Source organism: Chinchilla lanigera, unplaced genomic scaffold (assembly GCF_000276665.1).
Source record: "Chinchilla lanigera isolate Chin_1 unplaced genomic scaffold, ChiLan1.0 scaffold00125, whole genome shotgun sequence".
Taxonomy (NCBI): domain Eukaryota; kingdom Metazoa; phylum Chordata; class Mammalia; order Rodentia; family Chinchillidae; genus Chinchilla; species Chinchilla lanigera.
Genome location: NW_004955526.1, coordinates 663,635 through 689,302, shown reverse-complemented (window position 1 = coordinate 689,302; position 25,668 = coordinate 663,635). Strand labels below are relative to the sequence as shown.

Below are 25,668 nucleotides of genomic sequence, written 5' to 3'. Positions count from 1 at the left end.
CTGAGTAGCCAATCAATGCAAAGCAAGGGTTACAAGCTGATAGGTCAGAATCATCAGTATCCAGGCAGACACACGTTTTACAAGGTTGTTTACGCGGCAACAAGACCCTGGAGGCAGGAAACAGGTGCCATCTTAGGGGAGCGGCTAAGGCAGCTCCCAACAAGTTTTAATTTAAAAAATTAAAACGAGCTCTTAGAAAAGAACAGACATTTCACTTAAAACCTGAAATTGTTTATCTTGAGAAATCAAAAGATTGTCAGCAGTCCAAGCTTCCAAAGGCTTCCCTTTTCCTCAGTTGTTTTCTTTTGGTGGAGAAATAGATTTCCTGTGTCTAATACAGGCTTCATGATTCTACCTTTAAATTATCTTCCTGGTCCCCATGTGTTTTCCCCAAGACTTCTCTGGGAGGGGCCTTTCCAGCAGGTGGACCAGGGACAGATATAAAGATAGAGTAGTCAACATACTTATTGTACTGTGTCTTGGTTACTTTTCTCTCTCATTGCTGAGACAAAATACCCAACACCCAAAATTAAGGAAGGAAAGGTTTATGTAGCTCACTGTCTGGGGAGGTTTCAGTCCACACTCTTCTGGCTCCAAGGTAGGTGGCACATGGCAGAGGGCAACAGTTCACTGTGGCAGAAAACAGCAAAAGCAGCAAGAGTGAAAAGGGAAGAGGGACCAAGAGCAAGCCTGTTTCCCTCCCTTATATTATGTGCAGACTGCCCTCCCCAGGGTGGGTGTACACTCACACCCATAATCCCAGCATTGGACCATAAATCAAAAACTCTAGAAACTGCCCATGACTGCATAAGGACTTGGGGGAACATCTAGACACAAAGTGTAATAACAGGAATGTGTAAACTCTTACAAAGCTTTGTCTGGGCCTCATTATGATTTCAAATCTATTAAAATTCAAGACTAAGGTAAATATTTGTCCTTGGTGGTATAATTATGTACTGATGATATAATTTTGGGTGGGAAAATTACCCAGAGCTCTCAGGAGTTGATAAATTGCTTGTGAAAGGGGATTAAACAGCAGAGCTTCACAATTATAGATACTTTCCTCGTACCAGCCTCATCAGTGATTCCATTAAGTTTTTAGGTCTGTGAAATGAAGAATGAACAGTGAATTTTGTATTTAATCTCTTTTTTTTCCTTCCTCTACTCCTGTTTGCAGCTCATTTATAATAGCTTTGCTCAGTTCCTAGTCAAGGAGAAAGGGTATGATAAGGAATTGCTCACTGTGACCCCGGAAGACTGGGATTTCTGGTAAGCTGCTCTTCTTTTTCTTTATAATGTCTGCACCTTCCCTGTGGTTCCTGCTTGTTGCTGATAAAATTTTAATGCCTTCTGTGAAGGTCGAAAGTGAAATGTGAAATTGAGTGAAAGGACAAAAGACCTTCTGTTCTAAAATTTTTTGTTTTCTACTTTGAACAAGTTTAGATTTAATTAATTGTGAAAATAAGCTAAGAGCTTATGTGATTAATTTGGATATTTTTGTACAGCTTAAATTTGTCATAAGAGTCTTAGAGGTTAAAAGATAAAGTTCACATCTTTATCAAGAGAGGCTTAGCTTTATTATCTTTCAATAGAGAATCAGAAAGTGAGTCATCATCATATGTTGAGTATCTGAATTGGAACATTTGGTTTTATATAATTTGGATAGATATTCTCATTGACTCCCTTTCCGGTTTAGAATTCTCAACTTCTCAAAGCTTCTTTTGTCTTTCTTCCTCATTTAAACTGTAAAAACAAACAAAAATCTTACACTACTTTAAATTTTTATTTTAGCCAGATACAGTGTAGTGGCATATGCGTGGAGACAAGGCAGGAGGATCACTTAGCCCAGGAGTCTGCAGTCAGCCTGGGCGACACAGTGAGACCCCTTCCCAGGACAAATTTTTAAAGATAAATAAACTGAAGTAAAATCAAAAGTGATACTGAAGACACACGAAAATACGTAATATTGATCTGTTACACATTCCTCTGTTACTTGGTTAGTCCTTTGATGGGTCCCACATGTAAAAGGGAGAAACAAAAAGCTTAGTATATGAAACCAGTCGCTCTGGAAATTTTACTGTGAGAGAAAGTAAATAGTGCTTCTAAATTGCCTTGTCATTTGTGTTTGATTCTCTTGGTGTTTGGGGACCATGAAAACACTTTGCCTTTATTATTTATGATATGAATCCACATTCACTTTTCTCCCCAGGTCGCACAAGTCTTTTTCAGCGAAGAATTTAAAAACCTAGTATTTGACTTTCCTTTAGTGGTTTTCAATAATATGCTTTGCCCAGAGGGCAGGTTCTTACAACTAGACCTAAGTTGAGACAAATTCTAAATGGTGTAGAAAATACTCAGGCTAATAGGTTACCTTCTAGCATATAAATGTGTGCGTGCGTGCAAGCATACACATATGTGTTTGTAATGTGCTTTAGATAATGTGAAACATTTGCAAATTTTGACAGAGGCATAGGACTTTCTTTTGGGTTTCAAATTCATCTTTTTAGGTAGATTCTTTTTTTTTTTTTTGGTACTGGGAATCGAACTTAGGACCTTGCACTTGCCAGGCAGGCGCTTGTGCTGCTAAGCTATATCCCCAGCCCTTCAAGTTCATCTTTTTAAAAACCTAAAGATTTTACAATCTATACATGCTGCCCTTTGCCTATGTAACAATCTTTACATACTCCTCTGTGGTAGGTATTTACATTTCTTAAATATTTTTGTTAACATGAAAGTTACCTGGGTAGAAGAATTTCTTTATTAGAGTTGTAACTCTTTAAAAATTTGAATTATTGCTTCTTGGAATATTTACACATATGAATTGATTGATAATCAAACTTTTCTATTTTAGTTGCAAGGGTTTGGCATTGGATCTGGAAGATGGAACTTTCATTAAACTTGCAGATAATGGCACTGTGCTCAGGTGATGCAATGTATTTGTAAAGTCAAAATTTTACTTTCTCTAGGACAGTGGTGATGAACCTGTAGAATGTGTGTTATTCAGTCTTACTTTTAAGACAGATGTTACTGTAGGAGTTGCTTTTGTGGTACCAGGAATTGAACTCTGTGCCTGGAAAATTCTGGGCAAGTGTTCTAGCACTGAGCTATATCCCCTGGCCTGTGTGAGTTGCCTTTTCCTAAACTAAAACCTCAGTACTCAGGTTTAATTGCAGTGTTGGCACTTTGCCATGAACAGGTGGGTTTTGGGTTGCAGTTTGGGCAGTCCCCTCTAAAAGCTTTGCTATCACTGCTCTAGGATATTTTATTACTATGTAGTATATGATCCTTAAGCTGTGGGTTAAATAAGATTATTATTTTAGTGAAACAGATGAGGGATTGTCTGATCTATGAGATTTAAAGGTCTAGTTCCTCATTCAGAATATTTGCAAGAAGTACAATAGAAAGTTAACAGCTTGCTTATTACAAAGGAGCCTAGAAACTGTCCTACTTGTAACTAGGTATGTAGCTTTCTTTGAGTAGAGAAGGAGAGAATGGTTATTGGCTTGGGGTTGATGGTCTGTGTCCACCTTGACACCAGATATGCATCTGTCACCCAAGGCTCATGTTGTATCTCAGCTCCTTGTGGAAGTTTTCCTAGGCTGTTACAACCCTTATCAGCAAGTCCTCTTTCCCACATTCAGTGCTGACTTTCTTTTCTGCCCTCCTATGTCTGCTAGACCTTCTCAAGGGATGGTAAGGATATGAAAATAGCTGCTGTCACTGCTCTGAGTCTTTTAGAGTGCACTAGGAAGTGAGAATCTATTTTTCATTTCATACTAGTAGTACGGTGATGAAGCCGTGTCATTTATTAGTTATCCTAGTATGATCAGAGGCAAAAGAGAAGACTCAGCACAGGTTCCCCCTATATATTCTCTTCTCTATTGAGACCTGAGGATATAGATCAGTGAGAAGGTTCTGGGTTCAGTCCTCAGTACAAGAAAAAAAAGTATACTTTCCCTCTATTTGCTTGTCTTATTCCATTTTTCCCCCTTAATATAACTTTGCTACCACAGTGTAATATCAAGAAAATAATGCTAATAGTGGTTGTCATTATAGTTTCTGATAATAAACTGCATGAAATATGAACTGTTTCTGTATGTGGTAAGGTTCTCTTTAACAAGGCCCAATGGAATCAAAAGCAGTATTATAAGCATAGAAAATAGCTGTTTTCTCACCTTGTTCTGTTTTGCTGCATTCCCCTGGTTGATTCCCAGGTGCTTTGGGCTGTGGTATCCTTGGGTGAGCATGTTGTCCCTTCTTGTCTCCACAGTCCTTTATGCTAACAGTCATCTGCCCTTGCTGCCAGGGGTCTGTGCCGCCTGCTGTGGCCCAGCGTGGCTCATGCCCTAATTCTGGCCACTGCTGCGAAAGCCAGCTTTCCACCCGTGTTCAGCTGCGTTCATCTCATCCTTTACTTAAATGCCAGCTTAGACAAGCCATCTAGGAATGAGTGGTGTCTAAGGTAGCACTGACCTCAAAGAATGAGCAGCTTGTTTGCAGGTGGGTTGAATGGAGAAAAAGCTAGAGCTGTTGATAGAAATGCCTTATAGACTCTTAAACAGGGAAGTCTCCCAGCTGAAAACGGAAAAAAAAAGAAAAATAAGAACAAAACTTTGTTAGCTCGGTGTTTAGAAGAAGTGTTGATGAGCAGTATGCATCTTTCTCGAAACCAGGGCAAGTCGTGGCACCAAGATGATGACTCCCGACGTGTTGGCCAAGGAGTATGGGGCGAAGGAGTGGAAGTACTTCGTGTCTGACACTGGCATGCCCAGCCACCCAGGTACAGCCTGCATGGGTGGCTCTGGGTCCACTGCTTTTTTGCTTTGGTCCCTGAACCTGCAATGTGAGAATGCAAAGAAGCCCTTCTGTGCCCTCCATTGGGTAGGGTACATGAAGGAATTGCCTTCCATTTGTTGCAGTAAGATGTGGTTTTTTTCCTATGTCTGATTCCTATTTGACAGCTGATTCAAAATGCTGTTAGCAGCATTTTCGCAGTGTTCAATATAACGTTTTGTTGATACTCCTTTTACTAGCATTTGTTGTGGAGGACATAAGATTACCCAATTTTTATTTTTGGTGGAACTGGGAATTGAACCCAGAGCCTCAAACTAGACAACTGCTCTGTTACTGGGTTAGAGCCCCAGTCCTGTTTTCCTGTTAGTTTCTTTTCTTTTCCAGTTTCTTTAAAGCGCTTCACCAAGGCTCAACATAAAATGATTTTTCGAAAATTACTTTTATAGATGGCCATAAATGTATGAAATAACAGGCTTTCTTGAAATAACAGGCTTTATTTATTTTTACTATTATATCTGCTTGGTTTGCTGTATTTTCCCATCTTTTTGGGGTTTTGTTTTGCTTTGTGTTTTCATAGTGAGTTGAAAGTATAAGGAAGTGTGTGTACTCTTGATAAAATAAATTAATTAGAAAAATCAAGATTTCACCTTAGAGGTTAGATACAGAATGCTTCCAAACATCTGGAGTCAAGTGGGTACCTCTCCTTTTATTCAATTAATGATAGAGAAGTGCTGTTATGTCTTTAGGGTTTAGAAATTACAAATAAGCTCTTCTCTTATCCCAGGAAGGGGATAATACTTGAGCATTTCATTCCTAAATCCATTCAAAATCTGGAGTATTTCCAGGCTACCAAAAACAGCATTCACAAGGAGGAGGATATGCTCGGTTGCTCACTGTTTCACCACTAGAGGGCACTGTTACCTCCTTGAATTTACAGCCTTCTGTGGCTCTTAAATTACCAGAAGCATCCTGAGATGTCTTGTTCATTTAGTCTTTTTTTTGGAGGAGGGGGTACCAGGAATCGAACTCAGGACCTTGCATTTGCCAGGAAGGCGCTTGTGCCACTGAGCTACATCCCTGGCTGCATCTACTCCTAATTGGGTTGTTTAGGTAAGTGTTTCTCATTCAGGTGCCCCGTACCCAGGTGGTGAGGCTGTGACACAAAACAACCAGGTTTTGTTTTTCCAAATAATAAAGGAAAGATAATACATTTTTTAAAATTTAATATTGAGAAGTAGAAAAGGAAACTCCTGTGGTTCTGCAACCCAGTTCACTGTCTTACTCTAAAAGAGTCATCAGTTAGGAAATTGATATACCTAGAAGTTAGGGACGGTGGGTGCTAGCTTCACAGATGCACAGAAATTACCTCCTAGAGCTGTCAGCACAGCGCACCGGAGGCTGGGTTGTGTGTTTACTGGTTCCTCCTCCCTTAGCTGAGGTTGGCCACATGGGCCGCGTGGCTCTACCGTCTTTGCTTGAAAGCAAGGGACCCTGAAGTTTGAGGTAGGGTGCTCTTCTGCACTGTGGCTGAAAGCAGACTGGAGCCATGGGGCTGTGACACAGGCCGTCAGACATGTTGCCTGGAGTCTGCACATCCAAAACTGGCACGTGTGCCAGTGAAGGGCTCAAGTTTAATTCTGCCCTGCCCCATACACCATGAATCTAATGCCCCGCAAGATCCTAAAGTGCACTTTCCCTGCGTGCCTGCATTTTCCAGCCAGTGCTCACGTGGTTTGTTCTTCACTCCTCTCAGCACCCTGTTCTCACGCTGTACTGAAATGGGTCGGAAACGCCCCTCACACTGAATGGGTGCTTGAAGTGGCCTGGGACGCGGCTATGAGCAGCCTCGTTACGTGAAGTATCCGTGGGGCTCCAGTGTTACCTGGTTATTTTGAAATTCAGTGACACTGATAACATAAATTGTCACTTCTACATATTGTATTTTATATTTGGGGTATATTCTGGTTTTAGATTTTATACTTTTAAGACAACCTGAATATTCTTTTAATTTTAAAAAGAAAAAAAATAGAAATAGTAATAAAACAGTGTTTCAAATTAGGCTCATAAGAGTAACAATAATTAGACATTGCATATAATTAAACATTGCATATTGTTATCTTCATAGTAGTTTCTCAGAGTACAAGATACAGGCATGAAATATCGTTCAAACAATATTAGCACAAACCTTTCTTTTCAATAAACTAAGGAAATTAGCTGTGTCACTGTCTTAACTATCTTGTGTGTGTATATTTTTTCCCTTTGTCTTCCTTCCTTTCCCCCATCAGTTTCTCTGTTCTTTTGAACAGATTCTTCCCAATTTGCAATATCTATTTTACATTTTGGGTCTTATTTACTTGTTCAGCTTCTCACACTAGTGAGACAGTGTGATGTTTACACATGTGGGTCTGATTTATTTCACTTATGAGTATGGTCTCAAGTTGCATCCATTTACCTATAAAAGTCTCCAGTTTAGCCTTCTTTATGGCTGAGTAGTACTCCATTATATTTTTAAAAAACCACATTTTTTTATCAGTTCCTTGGTTGATGGGCATTTGGGTTGTTTCCAACATTTAGCTGTGACACATCATGCTGCTGTAAACCTGGGTGCACATATATCACTGTGGTATGATGTTTTAAATTCTTACAAGGGGAATAGCTGGGTTGAATGGGACCTCTAATCCTAGTTTTTTGAGGACTCTCCACACTGATTTCCATAGTGGCTGCACCTGTTTACACTCCCACCAACAGTGGAGAAGGGCTCCTTTTTCCCCAAGGCCCCGCCAGCATTCGTTATTCGCCGATTTCTTAATGGTAACCATTCTTTTTAGGGTGAGATGAAATGTCAGTGTTATTTTAATTTGCATTTCTCTAATGACCAATGATGACAACCTAAATACTTTTAATAAAATATTTAACTTACCAGTGATGTATTAGTGTCCTCAGAGCTTAAATGTTCTTTGAAAGGCAGTGATAGCCTCTAATGCAGCCATTTTGAATTGAAATGGAGACCTTCAAGCAAGGTAACCAAAAGCCAGTGTCTCTTAAGGCAAGTTTCTGTGTATTCCACATGCATGAGGTATTAAAATTGTTCTCAGTTTTAAAATTTTGTTCTTTTTTAGGAAAATATTATTTTTATGATAACTATTTTGACCTGCCAGGAGCTCTCTTATGTGCCAGGGTGGTGGATTCTTTAATAAAGGTAAGTGGGCATTCATGTTTTTAAAAACTGTATGTATTCAGTCATAAGTAAAAAGACTTAATTATATATAATTTTGAGGGGTAACTGAGGAAGAAAAAGCTGGTGAATTTGCTCAAATATTTTTAGAAAATTAAATACCAATGACCACCCCACCCCCCGAAAATAAACCTGCACAGTGTGCAAAAGTCTAGAAAAAGAAAATACAGAACACGATGTGGACAAATATTTTCTTGATTTCCTTAGTAGAATAAAACTTAAGTAAGAGTAATTTATATTCCGTGTTTTATACTTTTCAAGCATTGTGAAAAGTATAAAACCAGAAAAGTGAGGTGAAATTTTTAAGTTCACCATTTGAAGCAATTTAACATGTGTAGTCTTTTGCCTTGTATTATATACCAAGATCAAATAGATCTCTAGTTTTAGCAATTTATACTTAAAACTTCTGACCTATAAATAGAAGTATTTATGTGTCAGAATCACTTTCCCTTTTGCATATGTTACCTTTTAAAGTCACAATTGTGTATAGAAATGGCTTTTTACTTAGAATTACAGCCATGTGTTTGTGAACATTTCTATTGAGCAGTAGTTTCAATGTATTTCATACATCTTTATTAACATGAAACGGGATCAGTGTCTCATAGTTACTACAAACAAAATTTATGTCTTTTTGTTTTGTTTTGTTTTGAGGTATTGGAGATCAAACCCAAGGCCTCACACACTGTAGACAAGGGCTCTACCACTGATCTATACTCACAGCCCAAGATGCATCTTTAAGTATTTTGTAGTTTATGTGATGTGACACAAATATCTAGTAGTCTTTGTTGAGAATAATAGGAGGACCCTATTAATGTTTCCAAGGAAGCAAAGGGCTATGGAGTTGTATCCTTTAGTACAATGTTTGTTTTCTGGTTTTAAAATATCTTCATAGAAATGATTTAAATTTTGGGTTTGGAACCTCATTCATCTCTCCTGTGCTGATTTGCTGCTCTTTTATGTTGAAATTCAGGTTATGTGGGCATTGAGTTGTGAAATACCCAGCATGTGAGGCTTTAGAGCTTTATAGGTTTCTTGGCCCCATTGATGCCAGAGTACATTGAGTAATATATTCGTAGACTTCATAAGGCATATGACATTGTAAATTCGCTTGTGAGTTTAAAGTCTTCTGTAATCTGTAGACTTTATAATGAGTGGAATTTTAATTTTATTTGGGCTATATGAGCTATTAATATTTAGTGATTTGTATTTGTATGTGTATGTATATATATACACATGCACACATACAAATATATATCCTCTAAAATCATATTGAATAGAATGAAAACTTAATCTGTTACCTTTCCTAAAATATAAATCCCTATTTTATTGTTCAGTAATACTGTAATTGTTTGCCAGCATTTTCCACTATGCTTAGACTCAAAATTACTGCATGTGTTACATTTGGACATTTTTTTTTTAGCAGAACAGTGGTCAAAAAACATTTGATTTTTGGAAGGATATAGTTGCTGGTATTCAACACAATTTTAAAATGTCAGCTTTTAAGGGTGAGTAACGGGAAGAGAGGCTTCCTAATAGATACTTGTTAAACACTGTGTCTACTGAATTAGATAGAAGTTGCCTCTTTTGCTGTGCTCCTTACTTAAGATTTAATTTGATCTTAAATGTTGCTGTAAAGTTAGTTCTGCTTATATTTTAAGAGGTTCTTTTATTCGTGTCTGTTTCATGGTCCTAACTGCCAGTATTTCTTGCCATGCTGTTAAAATGTCGTTTCCATGTCTGCCAATAGTGCTATGCTGTCCAAAAACTCAAGTTTTGCTGTTTTCTGGTTTGGGTGGGAGAGTTGGTAGCATCTGTAACTTTCAGCGTGGCAGCTGTAGACAGGTGGGCACAGTGGTTGCTAGTGGAAATGTTATTCCTGCTGCTGAGGCACAGGAGTGGCTGACCCAGAGTGGGGTCAGAGCTGAGATTTTAGATTTTCCTACGAAGGCTAGTTCTCAGGAATAAGTAGATGCCTTTATGGAGTGTTGCCTCAGTCACTTTATTCAGAATGGCTTGATTCAACTAGTTGGCTAATGGATACTCGAGAGTAGTATTTTTCAACTTTGAAACATGTTGCTTTTTGATTGACACTAAAATATTACTTACTTTCTTAATGTAAATGAAGCCATCAAAATAATTTTAAATATTATGACTAAAAAATGTCAAAGAAATAAATAGTAATTGTAGAATATTTGTTTGAATTACGTATTTCTCTGCCACCTGCTGCTTTCTGTCCCATGGCATGATTTTCTCACTCTTCTGTGCCTACTTTTTCTCCCTTGACCTGGCTCCTTAGCCGCTATGGCCTCGTGGGTTCCCCTTCATCCACACTGAGTAGCGGGGGGCGGGGGAGCTGGGGATTTAGCTCAGCAGCACAGCACCTGCCTGGCAAGTGCAAGGTTGTGAGTTCGATTTCTGGTACCAGAAGAAAAACAAAAACAAACAAACACACTGAGTACAGGGGTGTGGAATGCTGCCCATGATACCCATAGCAGCTGTCAAAGCCATCCACTGCCTTAGTACTTCTGTCCTCATTAACTTTTGAAAATGAAATGCCTTAGAAGCGTGATTGAGAATAGCAAATTGGCAGCTTTCAAGTCAATTCAGTATAAAATCTGTTGATGTTATTTTATTGCTTTGTAAATAAGGAGTAGATTAAACTTTTCATGCTTCAGTAAGTAAGGCACAGCTTAAAAGTTTTAAACAGTAATATAAAAATACAGTATAGACCATAAATAAATAATATATTTCCATTTATAGTCATATTTTGAAATCCTTGATGCTAGTCATAATTTCACTAGAATGAGAAGCATAAGGTATATATGCTAGTATTCTATAAACCCACAGAATATTGTATAAGATTCAGTAAGGAATTAAATTAATCACATTTGTGTTAAATAATAGGTCAGACCCCTATTTCAGAGTTGTGATAAGTATATGGAAAGATTTTCTGTAATCACAGAAAAATTTGAAAAGATCCATAATTAAAGCACCTGGCATTTCAGATTAATTTTACACAGTGTTTTGTTTTTTTATGAGAGCTTCAAAGAGTACATATGCACCTATATATTTGAATCAATCTTAACGAAAGAGGCCAGTAAGCCGTAGAACAATGCACCGTTACCAGTATCTTAGGTTACATAGTGTTTTTTTTTTAGTGTAGATATTCAAGTATTTAAGTTCTACAGGATTATATGTTACTTCTTGGATGTTTCCTAAAAATTCTCATATAAATTGTTAGAATAAGGCTTATTTTAAAAGGAAATGCTGTCTCTGAAATTAAATTTTAACACAATTTAGAATTCTGTTGTTGGTTTTTTGTGATTTTGCCTTTTTTTTTACGTTAGTAGGACTTTTATGGTGAGATGTTCAGCCCGCCTCCACATGTGTGTTGCGGGGTGGGATGGAGCTGGGCGTGCCTTTTCGTACAGAAGAATTAGATTAGCTCTAGGGGCATGTGCTCACATGGGAGCCACCAGGAATCCTGAGAAGGAGGAGTGGACATACTCAGAGGAGTAGAGGCCATTTGACTCAGCATTGGGCAGCTGGAGCCACACCTGGTCATTTTCCGTGAGCTCTATTATGGCACTCCCTGAAGCCTGGTCCAGGTAGCCTTTGGTGTACTCATCGTAGGTATACATTATGGGGGTGCCGTTCTTATACAGACCAACCCAAACGTGAGTCCCTTTCACATGCACATGGTAGGAGAAATAGTATATTCCAGGTACCCTGCAGGTAAAGATTCCAGTTCTTGGGTCATAATGCTGTTGCCCGTTATACAAAATCTTATCAAATGGAATGGGAGCACCTATTGCTGGGTAAGCTTTGGAAAGGATAACTGTAAAACCAGACCCAGGAATTCCTGTTGCTCCCTGGTTGGCACTAGCAAGAGGCATCCCCGAAAGACCCATTCTTTGGCCTGATTTGATGAAGCCCTCAGGCATGACTGCCTGGCCTGGGGGGCCTGGGGGGCCCGGGGGCCCTGGGAAACCAGGCTTTCCATCATGACCCCTTGGACCTGGAGGCCCTGGTGGTCCAATTGGTCCATTAAGGCCTTTAGTTGCTATGCCAGCTGGCCCAGGAGCACCTGGATTTCCAGGATCACCTTTAGATCCAGGGAATCCTGGAATACCTGGTGGCCCAGTGGGGCCCCTGGTACCTGGTATTCCAGGGACACCTCTGGGACCAGCTTCACCATCATGTCCTGGCACTCCCTTAGCTCCTGTGAAGCCTCTGGGGCCTGGGAGACCAGGAGGTCCTCCCACTCCAGGGTCACCTTTTGGGCCTGGTAACCCTGGGTTACCTTTAGGCCCACTGAGACCTGGCTCTCCTGGGGACCCTGGTTTTCCTTCTGACCCAGGAGGACCCCTTGCTCCCCGAGCCCCGGGATGACCTGCAGGTCCCACTGGCCCTGTTTCACCTTTAGGACCTGGGATACCTTGGTTGCCTGGGATGCCTTTTGGTCCTTGGGGTCCCACACTTCCAGAGGATCCAGGCAGACCTGGCTCCCCAGGATGACCTGCTGGCCCTTGTTCCCCTTTCTCACCTGGACTCCCTGGAAGTCCAGCAGGTCCTCTTTGTCCTTTCAGACCTGGCAAGCCTGGTTTCCCAAAACCAGGAGCCCCAGGGGGTCCAGCTATTCCTGGAATCCCAGGCTGGCCTTTTGTTCCTGGAATCCCTGGCTGACCTGGGGCTCCAGGGGCCCCTGGCTTTCCAATACCTTCTGGTCCTTGTCCTCCAGGAGGACCTTGGGGACCTGGCAGACCAGTTGGTCCCCTTTCTCCTGGAAAGCCCTGGTTACCTTTGATGCCTGGCTGTCCTGGAAACCCATTTTCACCTCGTTTTCCCACTCCAGGCGGGCCAGGTGGTCCCACGGGGCCCTGAGGGCCTGGGAGCCCCCTCTCACCAGGATGGCCAGGAGCACCATGTCCTGCTTCCCCTTTTTGTCCAGTCACACCAGGGACTCCTGGTGCACCCTTTTCCCCAGGAAAGCCTCTGGGTCCTGGGGCACCTACAGGTCCTTGTTGCCCCGGTTTTCCCAACACAGAAATTCCAGCCGGGCCGGGGATTCCGGGTGGTCCTGGTGGGCCTCGTGGTCCAGGTAAGCCAGCTGGTCCGACATCTCCTTTCAGTCCGTATGGTCCTCTCTGCCCTGGTTTTCCTGGGAGTCCTGGCAAACCTGGTTTCCCAGTGCCTGATGGTCCTGGTGGTCCTGGCAGTCCTGGCTCTCCTTGGAGTCCGGGACTTCCATAGCCTGGTTTTCCTGGTGGCCCGGAAGGACCTGGGTGCCCTCGAGGTCCAGCGGGACCTGGTGGACCAGGGACACCTTGCTCTCCTCTTACGGCTATACCTGAAAGACATGCCAGTGCACCCCAGAGAAGGAGATGGTTAGTAACACTGAAGATAATAAGTGCTTCTCGGACTGAGCCAGGACAGGGCGCTGCAGTGCCAGCCATTCCAGACAGCCTAACGTGGGCCAGTCCTGGAGGCATTCTGATGATCCATTTGGCATCATTTTTAAAAATACCATTAGGGAAGGTAGTCTCACAAATTCACAGCTACCATAATAGTTTATCACACCCTCATGAGCCGTGAGAACAAGAGGACAGTAAAGAATCCCTCTAGCATGAGAGTGTGACAGAGGCAAAGCTCACACTTGTTTTAAGAACAGCATCTTAGAAAGGTAGGGAGGAAGAAGTACTTGACAAAACTGAGAGGAGAAGAAGAAATGACCATCGATGAATAAATGGAAAAATGTTTCAAAAGTATAGCAGTGTTCTCTCACAGGGCGCTCCTATAATTAGTTCACATTTACCTCTGCTGTGCCATACTAGCAGTTTAGATTCAGACTGCCTTTTTCTACCTCAGCATCTTCTGTGAGCTGATTCTCTCCCTTACTGATTTGAAATTGAAATAAAGAATCAGGAGATTTGACACAACGAATGAGATACACAAAGTTGTGTTTAAGCACTTACCTAAGTGCAAATAATAGTATTCGATTTTATAAAAGTGTGAGTTATTTTGACCAAAATACTTCCCCATAACCTTAGTAATGCCTTACTTAGTGCTGTGACGTGGAAAGGGCTCCAGGGCTCAGGGGTGGGTGCACGGCCAGGTCCTGTAGGGCTGCTGTCTGCAGACAGTCAGATGGGTGACAGTCTGCGCTTTAGAAGGTGTCCAAGGGCTGTTTTGCTGATTTAGAAATGGGATGTAACAGGGCATTGCAGTCATCACTACCAACCCTGAGGGAAACATTCATTACCATCATGCTCTTAGCAGGGAGCATCATAAGCATCGTCTTTGTTTGTTCTGTGGTACTGGGAAATGAGCCCATGGCCTTTGCTCTGAGCTTCATTCCCAGCCCGTTTTTATTTTTTGAGACAAAGTCTAACTAAGTGACTTCACTTAAAATTGTGATCCTTCTGCTTCAGCCTTCCAAAGCACTAGGATGCAAGGCATATATAACCATGCCGAGCTGCATAAAATTCTTTTTATCTCTCAAGGAAATTCTTCAATACTTAGCAAAGATAATAACATTTGTATAAACTTTTTGTATAGTATCTTCTTGCATAATTTGTATTAAGATCATTTCTTATTTAATAAGCTATCTTAGTCTGACTAAACATCTGTTTTGCTGTGAAAGAGTGAAAACAAATCTTATTGAAGTTGACGGCATTAGGCACAATTTGAGCCCCCAGCTCCAAAAACAGGGTGATCTTTCTCAGTTTGAATGTTGTCCTAGTGGGCCCTAAACCTCTCAATGCAAGAATGAGTTTGACCCCTGTTTGTAGCTTGCCATCTCAAAAATAAGATTAGGGTAGCAGCAACCTTAAGGAAAAATGACTGCTTGCCCGGTGTCCACAGATGGATAGGGCCACTGGCTGTGTCCCAAGGTGGTGGCTGCATCTGCTTGCAGCTAAAGCAACCTCTGCAGCATGATTTAGTGGGTTTGCCTGAACTCTGTATTAGCCGTGCTGCACAGACGTGCCCAGGAATTATGGAGGAACTCTTGAGCTTCTGTTAGCAGTTTAATGTTTTTCATGTATGAATTGTGGGTTTTTGTGTTTATTACACTACACTAATCCTTGCTAGTGGATGATAATGTATTTGAGTTTTTACTTTATGTTATTAAAAAAGAATGGCTTAAGAGTGGTTAAAATATAGCTACTGAACTTTTCATCCATTCACAAAATATTTTTATTATGTAAAAGTAGCCAGGATGATACAGTATCTCTAGGTGGGAAGATAGAAATGTGTTTAACCTAAAAGTGATGCATTTTAGTTTTTAATTCAAAATAGTTTATGATGATTCTACTAAGATATTAAAAAGTCAGAATTTATGAGAAGATTGAATCTGGTATTGTGTCAGAATTTCAAATTCTATTTGTTGCTTCAAGTAAAAGAACAGGTTTCTTTGTCTTTTACTCTTTCTTTTTCAGCTTTTATCTTTCTCTGAATTCAGTTGTACTTTGAGATATTCAAAAATATCTGTTGTACTACTTTTATTTTAAAAATTCAGCTATCTTTCAGAAAATATTCAAATTTCATCTTCTTAAAAATGCAGTTTTGTAAGTTTAGTTTATTTAAAATGGTTATTCCCAAAAGCGTATTATTTAAAATTTCTGACAAATGACTTAAGCTTTATTTGTGGTACAAAATATGTCACTCAAAGGAAAAATATTATGAAAAGGAAACTTGAAGCCTGCTATCAGTTTATATTATTCAGTAGATGTTTGATAGGCAGGTTATATCAGATGCTATTGAATGGAATTAGTGAAGAGAAGATATAGTAGTTGCTCTTCTCTGAGGCTGTTAGTATTTTTCATATATTTTCAAAGTACTCTTCACTGTAGCAGGAAAAGTCAGAAATGTAGATTCAGAAGGAGATTAAAGCACCCGTGGCTGTACCAGCAGAGCATAGAAAAACAGAAGCAGAAGCAGTGTGCAAGGTGTGTGGCAGTGGCAGACCAAAGCATGTGACAAACTAGTCAGTCTCTCAGAGAGCTTGCTCTTCCTCATTTTCAGAAAGAAAAAACTAAGGCACAGGGAGGAACTAAATCTTGCCCAAGGCCATGTAGCTAGTTTGGAGCAGTTAAGTCTGCATTTCACCAAACTATAAGAATTAACAAATAACTATGAGAATTGCTACTTCATTTGCCTCTTGATTTATTGAGGAAGGACATCACAGTTTACTTGAGACTCAGTTTTGTGTACATTTGTAGACCAGTTGAATGAGTTTTAAAATGTTTAAGTGTTTTGATGTGTAAGCCTTCCATTATCTTTATACAATTATTTTAATTAAAATTTTAAACATGATTAATTTTGATTGGATAAATATTTCCAGATTATGGTTAGTTATTTGTGCAGAAGCATCATTGGAGGGGAAGGAGTCTCCACACATAAAAATACTTAATACTCTTCAGTTACATCTTTCTTTATATTTACTGTACAAGGGATATTACTCTTCTTGTATTGACCTTCCACAAGTCATCTTGTTGTAAAAATTTGGACTAATTTAGGAATTTGAAAGTAGATTAACCCCATAGTTGAAAGCATTTTGTTAAAGAGCTCATCATCATTACCACTATAGAAAGTACCAACCAGCCGGTTTAGAGAAAAACGTACAGTTGAGCTTACCTTTACTCCTTATGGTGTATGGGATAAAGAACCGCGTCTCAGGATTGAGCCGTGGGCCTTTTACACCTGTAGGGGTTTGGTGTTGCTCAGCATAAAACTGCCCGCGAACCAAGATCAACGGCATTAGCAGCGAAAGGGCTATTTGTGGCAGCATATTCGCAGGTCGATTCTGAAAAACAGAAAATTACTTCCCTCAGTTTTGTTACTGAAATGTTTCTTTTTTCCAGTGCTGCACAAGTGAACTCTTCATACAGTTAGCTACATTTTTAGCCAGTCCTTTATATTTAGAATATGTTCCATAAATTATTGAGATTTTTAGCCATGTGAATATAGGTATTGCTTACTTTTGGAAGCCCCATTCAACGAATCAACTAAAACTAAAGTGATTTACAAACAAGCAAACAAATCATCATTAGATGTCTACATTAAGTAATTCAGGATATTTAACATAGCCTGAAGTGTCTAGTAGTTTTAAAATGCACTAGCATTCAGATTACAGCAAGTTTGTACAGTGTGGTTTTATTAAAATTATCTTATATAGACTGATACAAATAAATCTTTCATAAACATCATGGTGGAAAGCAGTTTGTAAAAATTATGTACAGAACATCCAGTAACTTGTTTCCAAGCAAGCTAACATGTGGAGGTCTACCAGTGACTCCTGTCCATAGACTTACGTGAGTGCTAGGAGCTCCTGGAGGTTGGCCTTGGCAGCTTTGTGAGGCCTCCTGACCCAGATGAGCAGTGCAGGAGGTGCCCTGTCCAGAGCTGCCCTGAGGTATTTATCCTATTTTCCCTTACTGCAGGAGGTTACCCTAAGTTAAGCTCCTCCTCTCCGAGGTGGTAAGCACTAATTATGGTGGAAGGTTCTATTGGGCAGGCTTAAAAAATCAGGCAGGGCTCTCTTTTTCCTTGTTTTCTTAATAAAAAAAATAAAAAATAAAAACTATTTGCCTTAAATATATATTAATAGTTTTAACCATACACCATCTTTTTTATTTTAGAAGTTATTCCAAATTTTACATGTTATTACTCCAGTGTTGGCTCAAGGTAGAATGATGATGCTTTTTTATTTTTGAAAAAGCACATTCTTGTGTTATTTGGTTGAAAATACTTGGTAATATATAAAAATAGGAAAGATTTATTTTAGAGGGGCATGGATTTAACCCATCTAACTACTTCAGTTATTACACAGACCATCAATGTGTCCTTTAATGTTCCTAAGTTTTTATGAAAATAGTTTTCCTTGGTTCTTACTTAAGTTTTGGTCTTAAAAGGAAGAAACAAAATGGTGAAATGTAGGTATGCTGTTTTGCATTTCAGAATTTTAATATAAGCCCTCAGAGATTAATAGAAGAAATTTAACATAATAACATTAAATATTTCAGGTTATTACAGTTGAATTTCTTTTTAGAGAAACTAGAAGACATCTTGAATTTGACAGAGTTAGCAACATAAACTCTCTGGAAGATTGAGATTCTTTATTCACAACACTACACTGACTTCAATAAATGCCTTCAGATTGCCTTGCTTAAATTTGGACTGCCAAATAGAGAGTTGGGGTAGAGTCTGAAACACCCTTCACTTGATAATCTTGTATTATGCTTATTCACGTAATGTTGATGTATCCCTTTTAGAAGGAAAAAATTCTGCAAACTTTGCATTTAGCTTTTTGAAAAGAGCTGTTGATTTATAATCCAGTTTCCTTCAGGGATCTGGAATCATCGCAACTAAAAACATTACTGCTGTCCATCTGTATAGTTTTCTTTTTTACGGTGTCGAAGACTCTCTTTAAGAATTCCATATATAATAAAGGTACATCACTTTTAGTACATCCCTAGAATTAAACTGCTATGGACTCAGGACTGATCAGTAATTAAAATGATTGAATGTTTTACCAGAAATGAAATAAAGGTTTGTTGCTCTCCTTCCCCCATTCCTCCCCTGCAGGCAGTTTTCTGTATATGTGTGTTTAAACAAAGCCTTGCGTAGCATTTTGTAATGTAAATGCAGAGCTCTTCCTCACTGCCACTCTCATTTTCAAACATTTTATTAATTTACGTACATAAAAATCTGCATTGTCAGTTATGTCTCTGTAATACTCAAAAAATACAGCTTACATATCAGTTTAGATTATCAGGAGGATCAGTTTATATTGTAATTATTCTTTTATCATTTGGAAATTATGGAAGGAATAGCTCTTGTGATTATAATACGAGCTTTACTGCCTCTGTGAGAGACTACAAAAAGTAAGTGAAGAAAAACAGCTGCCTTCTTTCTGCTTATGGATCATTTGGACAAGCTTTTGAAAAAGTAATTAGATGCTCAATGAAGGACATGTGTTTTGAAAGGAGTTATCAGAAATGCTTATGTTAGTATTTTTGTGCATACATTAGTATTTGTGTGTGTACATATGTTTACACACAGACACACTTCTATTATTCTTTTAAATATCATTCCTGTGAACTAGAAAACTTTTCAGTTCTTGAAACCTAGCACTTTGTCCCAGAGTATACTGTTCGTTCAAGTGTGGCTATCACAGCTAATTTCAGGGCTATCCATCATAATGTAGAAGGGTGTCAGTTTTTTCAACAAAATGAAAAATTTGGACAAGATGGTTTCCAAGCACCTCCTAGCCTTAAAATTACATTATTCTTATGCTTCAGGTATTCCGCAGTTGCCCTTGGTTAGATGGTAGACTTGACTCAATTTATAATTTAGAAACAAAAAAGAAAAAAATCCATTCTTGGTAGTTCTATGCCTTCTTTTGAGACTATGTAAACATATGTGGGTATTAGTCATTCTATATTCCCCTTTAGCTTTAAAAAATGTGGCATCTTTGTTGGTAAGTCTTGGACAGTCAGCCCAGTTTGCAAATAGTGTACTATTTTGGCTCACAGAATCTGACTACTGTTTGTTTTGTTAAGTCACCTAAGAAGCACTGTCTTGTCCAAAACAGATTGTAGAATCAGAATATTTGCTAGCCACTCCCCACCCAATTGTGTGTTTAAAACTATTTTTATTCTAGGTGTTTATTTTTAGCTATTAGAAGTGACTAATCATGGCTGTATAAAAGAAACCTATTCCACTTAAAACAGAGCCCTGCTCTTTAAACTCACCTGAATGATGTTCTTTTTATCAAATATGTGTGATGATTTTTGCCATGTAGCGATTAGCATTAGCTGCATTGTCTGCTGTTCATTTGCACCTCCCAAAGTTACTCATTAGTTCACCAAATATTTGAGTACCACCTGAGATAAATATTAGGTGAATAATGCATTCCTTACTCTCAAGGTGTTTACATAGTGGTTTTCAACCTTTTTTTCTGTTCCTGCCAACCTAGGGATGTTACACAATTTGGGTAGTCTTTGGCAGTCGTTAATATGGTGGTAGTGGCTAGATACCTGTAATCCCATCACTTGAGGGGCTGAGGCGGGAGGATTGCTGAGTTCAAGGTCAGCCTGGGCTACATAGTGAGTTCAAGACCAGCCTGAACTACACAGTGAGACCCTGTGTTTAGCTCAGCAGCACAGCGCCTGCCTGGCAAGCGCGAGTTTGTGAGTTCGATTCTTGGTACCAGAAAAAAAAACAAAAAAGAACAAACAAAAAAATAAAATAAAATAAAACAAAAACAATATGGTGGTAGTTCAGAAATGGTATTTTACCAAGGCTCCTCAGGTGCTCCTCAAATTGGAATGTGTAGTTTGATGATATCAGTATTATTGCTAGCTAATATTTGCCATCTAATTTTTTCAACTTTTAAGTTCATGTTTCTTTTAACTTTTGTGCAGGAAATTTTAGTACTGCTTACAGTAGGGTGAATGGTCACAGTGACTTCCTATGTACCTGTCACCCAATTTAGACTAACTTCAACTTGTTGTCATTCAACTCTTCCATTTACCCCCTCCTCAATTTTGAGGCAAATTCCATACATTGTACCAATTCACCTGTAAATATTTCAGGATATTTCTCCCAGAAGACCAGAATTCCTTTTTCTTTAAACAATCTCTTTTTTTTTTTTTTGGTACCAGGAATCAAACTCAGGACCTTGTGCTTGCCAGGCAGGTGCTGCGCCCTTGAGCTATATCCCTGGCCCTAAGCAATATTTTATCATGTCTAAAAATCAAACCTTTCTTAATATCACATGCTTTAGTCTATATTCACATTTTCCCCAATTATCTACCCTAGGTATAACCATAAGTACATAGACATACATACATGAGTACAAAAATATATATGGACATACAGTATGCATATGTAGAGAGAGTATATATTCACGTACATGTACATATTTGCATGTATTTTCAATGATTTATTATTTTGTGTAAGTGGAGTTCATGAATTGCCATTGATTGATATGTCCCCTGTTCATACAAGTTTCTTATCTGTGCGTATTTTTTCCTCCTTGCACCTTATTTGTTGAAAAATAGGATTATCCTATGCAATTTTCTGCAGTCTGGATATTGTTGTCTTTTAATTTGCTTGTATGCAGATTGGTCACTGAATCTTGAATGTTATATTTAGGTTTGAAATATATACATTCACACACACACACACACACACACACACACACACATTTTTTGCCAAGGATACTACTTTAGAGAGTGATATGGTATATCATATCACTTAAATTTTCTGTGGTGTGCTAATAGCCAGCTTAGGGGTAGATGACAAATGTTTGCTTATTGGTATAATATAAATACAGCCACTGTGACCATTTTCAGGGGGCCCTTTCATTACTGGTTGTTTCTGGTGTTCCTAGGCATTATTAATTAACTAGATTCATTATAGCCTATAAAATGTTGCTATATCCTCCCTCCTTTTTATTAACTAAGATATTTCTATAAAGAAAAACAGTTTGATCAATTATAACCAAAGATACAGTTTCTACAGAAGAAAAAGAATATTTGCCAGTGTGAAACAATAAGCTTGTTATCTAGGCATCCTCTAGAATTACCCCAATGAGGTGTTTTATATGCATTTGAGAATCATCTTAAACTCATGGATTTTTCATGCATTTTATGTTTCAATCATGGCAGTTATTATTCTTCTGATGGGTTATATTTTCACCACCTTTGGCCTGTGAGCATATCTTCAAGGTTGCTGCTGAGTCCTTGTCACGTCATCCCAGTACTCTTTTATAGCTTCTTTCTTTGTATATTGTGTACTGTTCCTGGCATAGATCCGTAATGAGACTTCTCCACAAAATGTTGCTACTCTTAGGGGGAAACAGACTTTTAAAAACAACGATCTGGGCATCTCAATGCCCGGGTCACAGGGACATACATTGTTTCTGGGTTGGTCATTATGTCTAGGCTTTTTTAGTGAACAGAGATAGTAATAGTTTATGGCCATACCACCTTGAATGCGCCCGATCTCATCTGATATCAGAAGCTAAGCAGGGTTAGGCCTGGTTAGTACTTTGATGAAAGAGATAATAAATTTGTGCATATAATGTTAACTAAATGCAACGTATGTCTTCATTTCTCACAGATAGATCCAGCTCACATTCGGGACCACAAAGTGTTTGCTTAACTTGTGTCTGTAGCACCCCAGGCCCACCTTGACAGTCCCAGTTCTCAGTGCCATTTGCTTGGTTCTCAGATACTCCTGATTTCTTAAAATAGCAATGCCAGCATTCACATCACAGCACTGAAAACAGAAAAACTGTTACACTGATTATTTTTGCAGGTCTTTTAGTGCTTGCAGGAAGATCTGTGTCCACAGTACTGTGCTATAAAGTTGCTGGTCATTTCAATATAGTAATACTACCCCCTTACTTTATTGTTAGGTTTGTTCCATTTTGCATTCAGTATTTAAGAATATCCTCTCTAAGTTTAATTTTGTTTTGTATTTTTCTAAAATCTTAAATTTTCTGGGGTGTGTTAATAGCCAGCTTGGGGGTAGATGGCAGATGTTTGCTTATTGGTATAATGTAAATGCAGACACTGTGGCCATTGTCAAGCTACCGAGGTAAAGTCAGCTGGCTCACCAAACATCAGGAGCCAGTATAAGCCAGGTCCAACGTGCACTGCATATTTTCCAGCCAGATTTATAAAATAAGGAATATTCATAAAGTCTAGCTTTTATTATTGACCTAACTGGACCTCTGTTTTTTATTATTGACCTAACTGGACCTCCTTCTGTACACAACCATTGTTTAATGTTTTCAATTTATCTTTTTCTTGCTAATGCATATTAATCCCACTATATTTCTTAGATAAATGGCACCATACTGTGCACATTTATTTTACCTTTTTTTGTTGTTTTGTTTTTTGCTGTACTGGGAGTTGTACTCAGGAGCTTTACACTGAGCTACCCAGCCCTTTTTAATTTTTTTTTTAAATTTTTAGCCAGGGTCTTATTAAGTCACTGAATTGCCCAGAGTGGGCTCAGACTTTCTATCCTCCTACCTCAGCCTCTACCATAATCCCCTCCTGGGAGTATAGATGTGCACCACCATGCCCTGCCTATCTTTCATCCCCCTTTATGTAACAGTTTACCATGGAAATCATAGCCTAGTGATGTGTAAAGATGGTCTGTGTTCTTTTTTATAGCTTCTTATTACCTGTATAGATGTACATAGTTTTTTTCAACCACTGCCCAGCTGATGATCATCTATATTATCCCTTTATTTTGCTAAATACAAATACTTACACAACAAACAGCTTTGTGTTTGTATATTTGTTTCTGAATATCTTTGGAAGAGACTCTTAGAATTGGATTTCATAGTCAGAAAGTAAATACACTTACAATTTTGTTGGGTATAATTAAATTCCCCTTCACAGGTTATATATCATTTTGTATTTTTGACAGAAATATATGAGGACTGTTTCCCCACTGTTAACCAGTAGAATATGTTGCTTAGATTTTGTGAACTTCTGTTAGATTTTTGCCCACTTCAAATTGCAATCTCATTGGATTTTCATTCTTCTTATGCAGAACCTGGTGAAGTATCTTTTCACAGAGTTAAAACCATATCTGTACTTCATTTACCTGCAAATATTTTATAGTTTAGAGATAAATCTCCTGTGCTCTGTGATACAGTTTGCACATATTTTTCCCAGTTTTCATTTGTTCTGTTTGCTAATGAGTTTTTTAACATGCAAAATTTTGTTTTTAGATACATGAAATTTTTATTCAGATCATTGTTCTTTCATAGCCTGAGAGCTGTAAGGTCATACAAGGAAACTAGCTTCTCTTGTTACATGTGTCTTCCTCCCTAATGCTTAATTGAGTTAAATTTCTGGAGTGTTGAAGGGCTTTTGGTGAAAGAGCCACTGAAGGAAGACTGCCAGGGGACTATCTCATATGCTAGGCCCTTCCCCCGCGGATACTGATCTTTCCTATTCCTCTAATCCTTCTTCCTTTTAGCAGTGGAAATGGGAAAAGTGCCCAGAGGTTCACTTAGGGGCCCCAATACCCACAGCTCCACTACCACCGTACTGTACCTCATTCCTGCTCAAAATAATGTAGACAAACATTTGTGGGTGTTGTGACAGAGCCTAGAAGCTGTGAATGATCTGTTTGTGTATCTAGCTTAAGGCGGTTTGGTGGTTAGATACCTGCTAAGGGATTTGAAAGAAAAATTCATGCATAAAAACAGGTGTTTATGAAAAACCCTGAAACTTAGGTCAAGTTAAAAAAAGTCATTTATAAAAGTAAACAAGGGTTTATAATCTGTCTTCTGTTACATATAAATCTCTGCATTGCTTAAAGTCCTCATAGTTTTGTGCCCAACACTTAATGAGATCACTTCCTTTCCATAGTAGCCTGGCCAAGTTAAAGTTCATTGGTTGTTAACCTCTGATCTTCAAGGAGCTTGGCCACCTAATGGGCCTCAGCCATTCAGACACTTTCCTACTCTAGTTAGATGTTCAGCTTTCACATGTATACTCTGTGAAGGTGGAAGAAAAAATGAAATGAAATGTTAATTAGGAAAGTCACAAGGTGTTCTTTTCATTTGAATCGCTTTGCTCCATTGTTTATTATCATATGTCCAAACAACTCTGTAGTCAGCACCTATAAAGTACGTGTAGGAAGTAAGTGATATAAGCATACCTATAGGGTGTAAAGTACCCGTATCTACCTCATACCTGCAGTGTTTGAGTGGCAACAGAAATCACTAAGAAATCCACCCTGGCCATTGATGATTATACAACCATTTAACTTACTAATATTAATAACTAAAATATGTCCCAAAGTTTTCAATTTAAATGCCTTGCCTACTTAACCTTTGATTAAATAGGTTTGTTACCTGGTAGACAGACATCCACCTCTCATTGTGAACAGATGCTAAATGACTGCTGTTCCTGCTGTCTGTGACCTGGACCTCAGGCCTATCAGTTACTCTAAGCAGATCACATGACCTTCTTCCACATGGTTTCCTCATCAGTATGTCCACAAATATCTGCTTACTTCCATTGAAATTTTAAAGGTAATTACTACGTAGGGGAATGCTATGGTTTGTGTCTGGGTGTCCCCCAAAGACACATGCAGTCATGGGCATACTTTTAGAGTTTATGCTTGATTCATGGGTGTGAGTGCTACAACCGCCCTGGGGCGGATAGTTTGCATATGTAAGGGAGGGAAAGAGGCTGCTTGCGGCCACTCCTCCCCTTTTGTTCTTGCTGCTTTGGCTATCTTCCCTACCATGAATGATTGCCTTCTGCCATATGCCACCCTGCCTTGGAGCCAGCTGAGTATGGACTGAAACCTCCACACACTGAGCTAGATAAACCTTTCCTTCCTTAATTCTGGGTATCTGATATTTTGTCTCAGCAACAAGAGAAAAGTAACTAAGACAGGGCAATAGAAAATAAAGTGTATACACCACAGAGATATACTGAATGTTAATAGTAATGCATTTTTCCACCACTGACTATTTTAGTCATTCTACCAATTATTTTTAATCACACAGGAGTCAAAATAAGTCTGATCCCAATGAGACTGTAATAATAGACATGCTATGCCCTTAATCCTCTTTGTTTCTATTTTTACTT

General features: G+C 38.9%; 2 protein-coding genes across 3 annotated transcripts in view; one reads left to right on the top strand and one right to left on the bottom strand.

Annotated features, from left to right (window-relative positions):
* The window catches only part of LOC106146281 (5'-nucleotidase domain-containing protein 1-like), a 15,210-nt gene extending 5,653 nt beyond the window's left edge, over window positions 1–9,557 (top strand). Inside the window, exons 2-6 of the mRNA XM_013507370.1 lie at window positions 1,178–1,269; window positions 2,852–2,923; window positions 4,674–4,780; window positions 7,914–7,993; window positions 9,450–9,557. Of these exons, the coding sequence (XP_013362824.1) occupies window positions 1,178–1,269; window positions 2,852–2,923; window positions 4,674–4,780; window positions 7,914–7,993; window positions 9,450–9,542 (444 nt within the window). The 3' untranslated portion in view covers window positions 9,543–9,557. The remainder of the gene's footprint in view (window positions 1–1,177; window positions 1,270–2,851; window positions 2,924–4,673; window positions 4,781–7,913; window positions 7,994–9,449) is intronic.
* Window positions 9,558–10,007: 450 nt separating this feature from the next.
* Col10a1 (collagen, type X, alpha 1) overlaps window positions 10,008–25,668 on the bottom strand; it is a 37,719-nt gene continuing 22,058 nt past the window's right edge. The window contains exons 1-3 of one of the 2 annotated variants that reach the window (XM_005409753.2): window positions 17,344–17,616; window positions 16,667–16,835; window positions 10,008–13,379 (exon numbers count right to left, since the gene is read on the bottom strand). In XM_005409753.2, coding sequence (XP_005409810.1) covers window positions 11,491–13,379; window positions 16,667–16,820 — 2,043 coding nt within the window. In that variant the 5' untranslated portion in view covers window positions 16,821–16,835; window positions 17,344–17,616 and the 3' untranslated portion in view covers window positions 10,008–11,490. Of the gene's footprint in view, window positions 13,380–16,666; window positions 16,836–17,343; window positions 17,617–25,668 lie in introns of those variants that run through there. The other variant, XM_013507369.1, reaches the window with a different exon arrangement.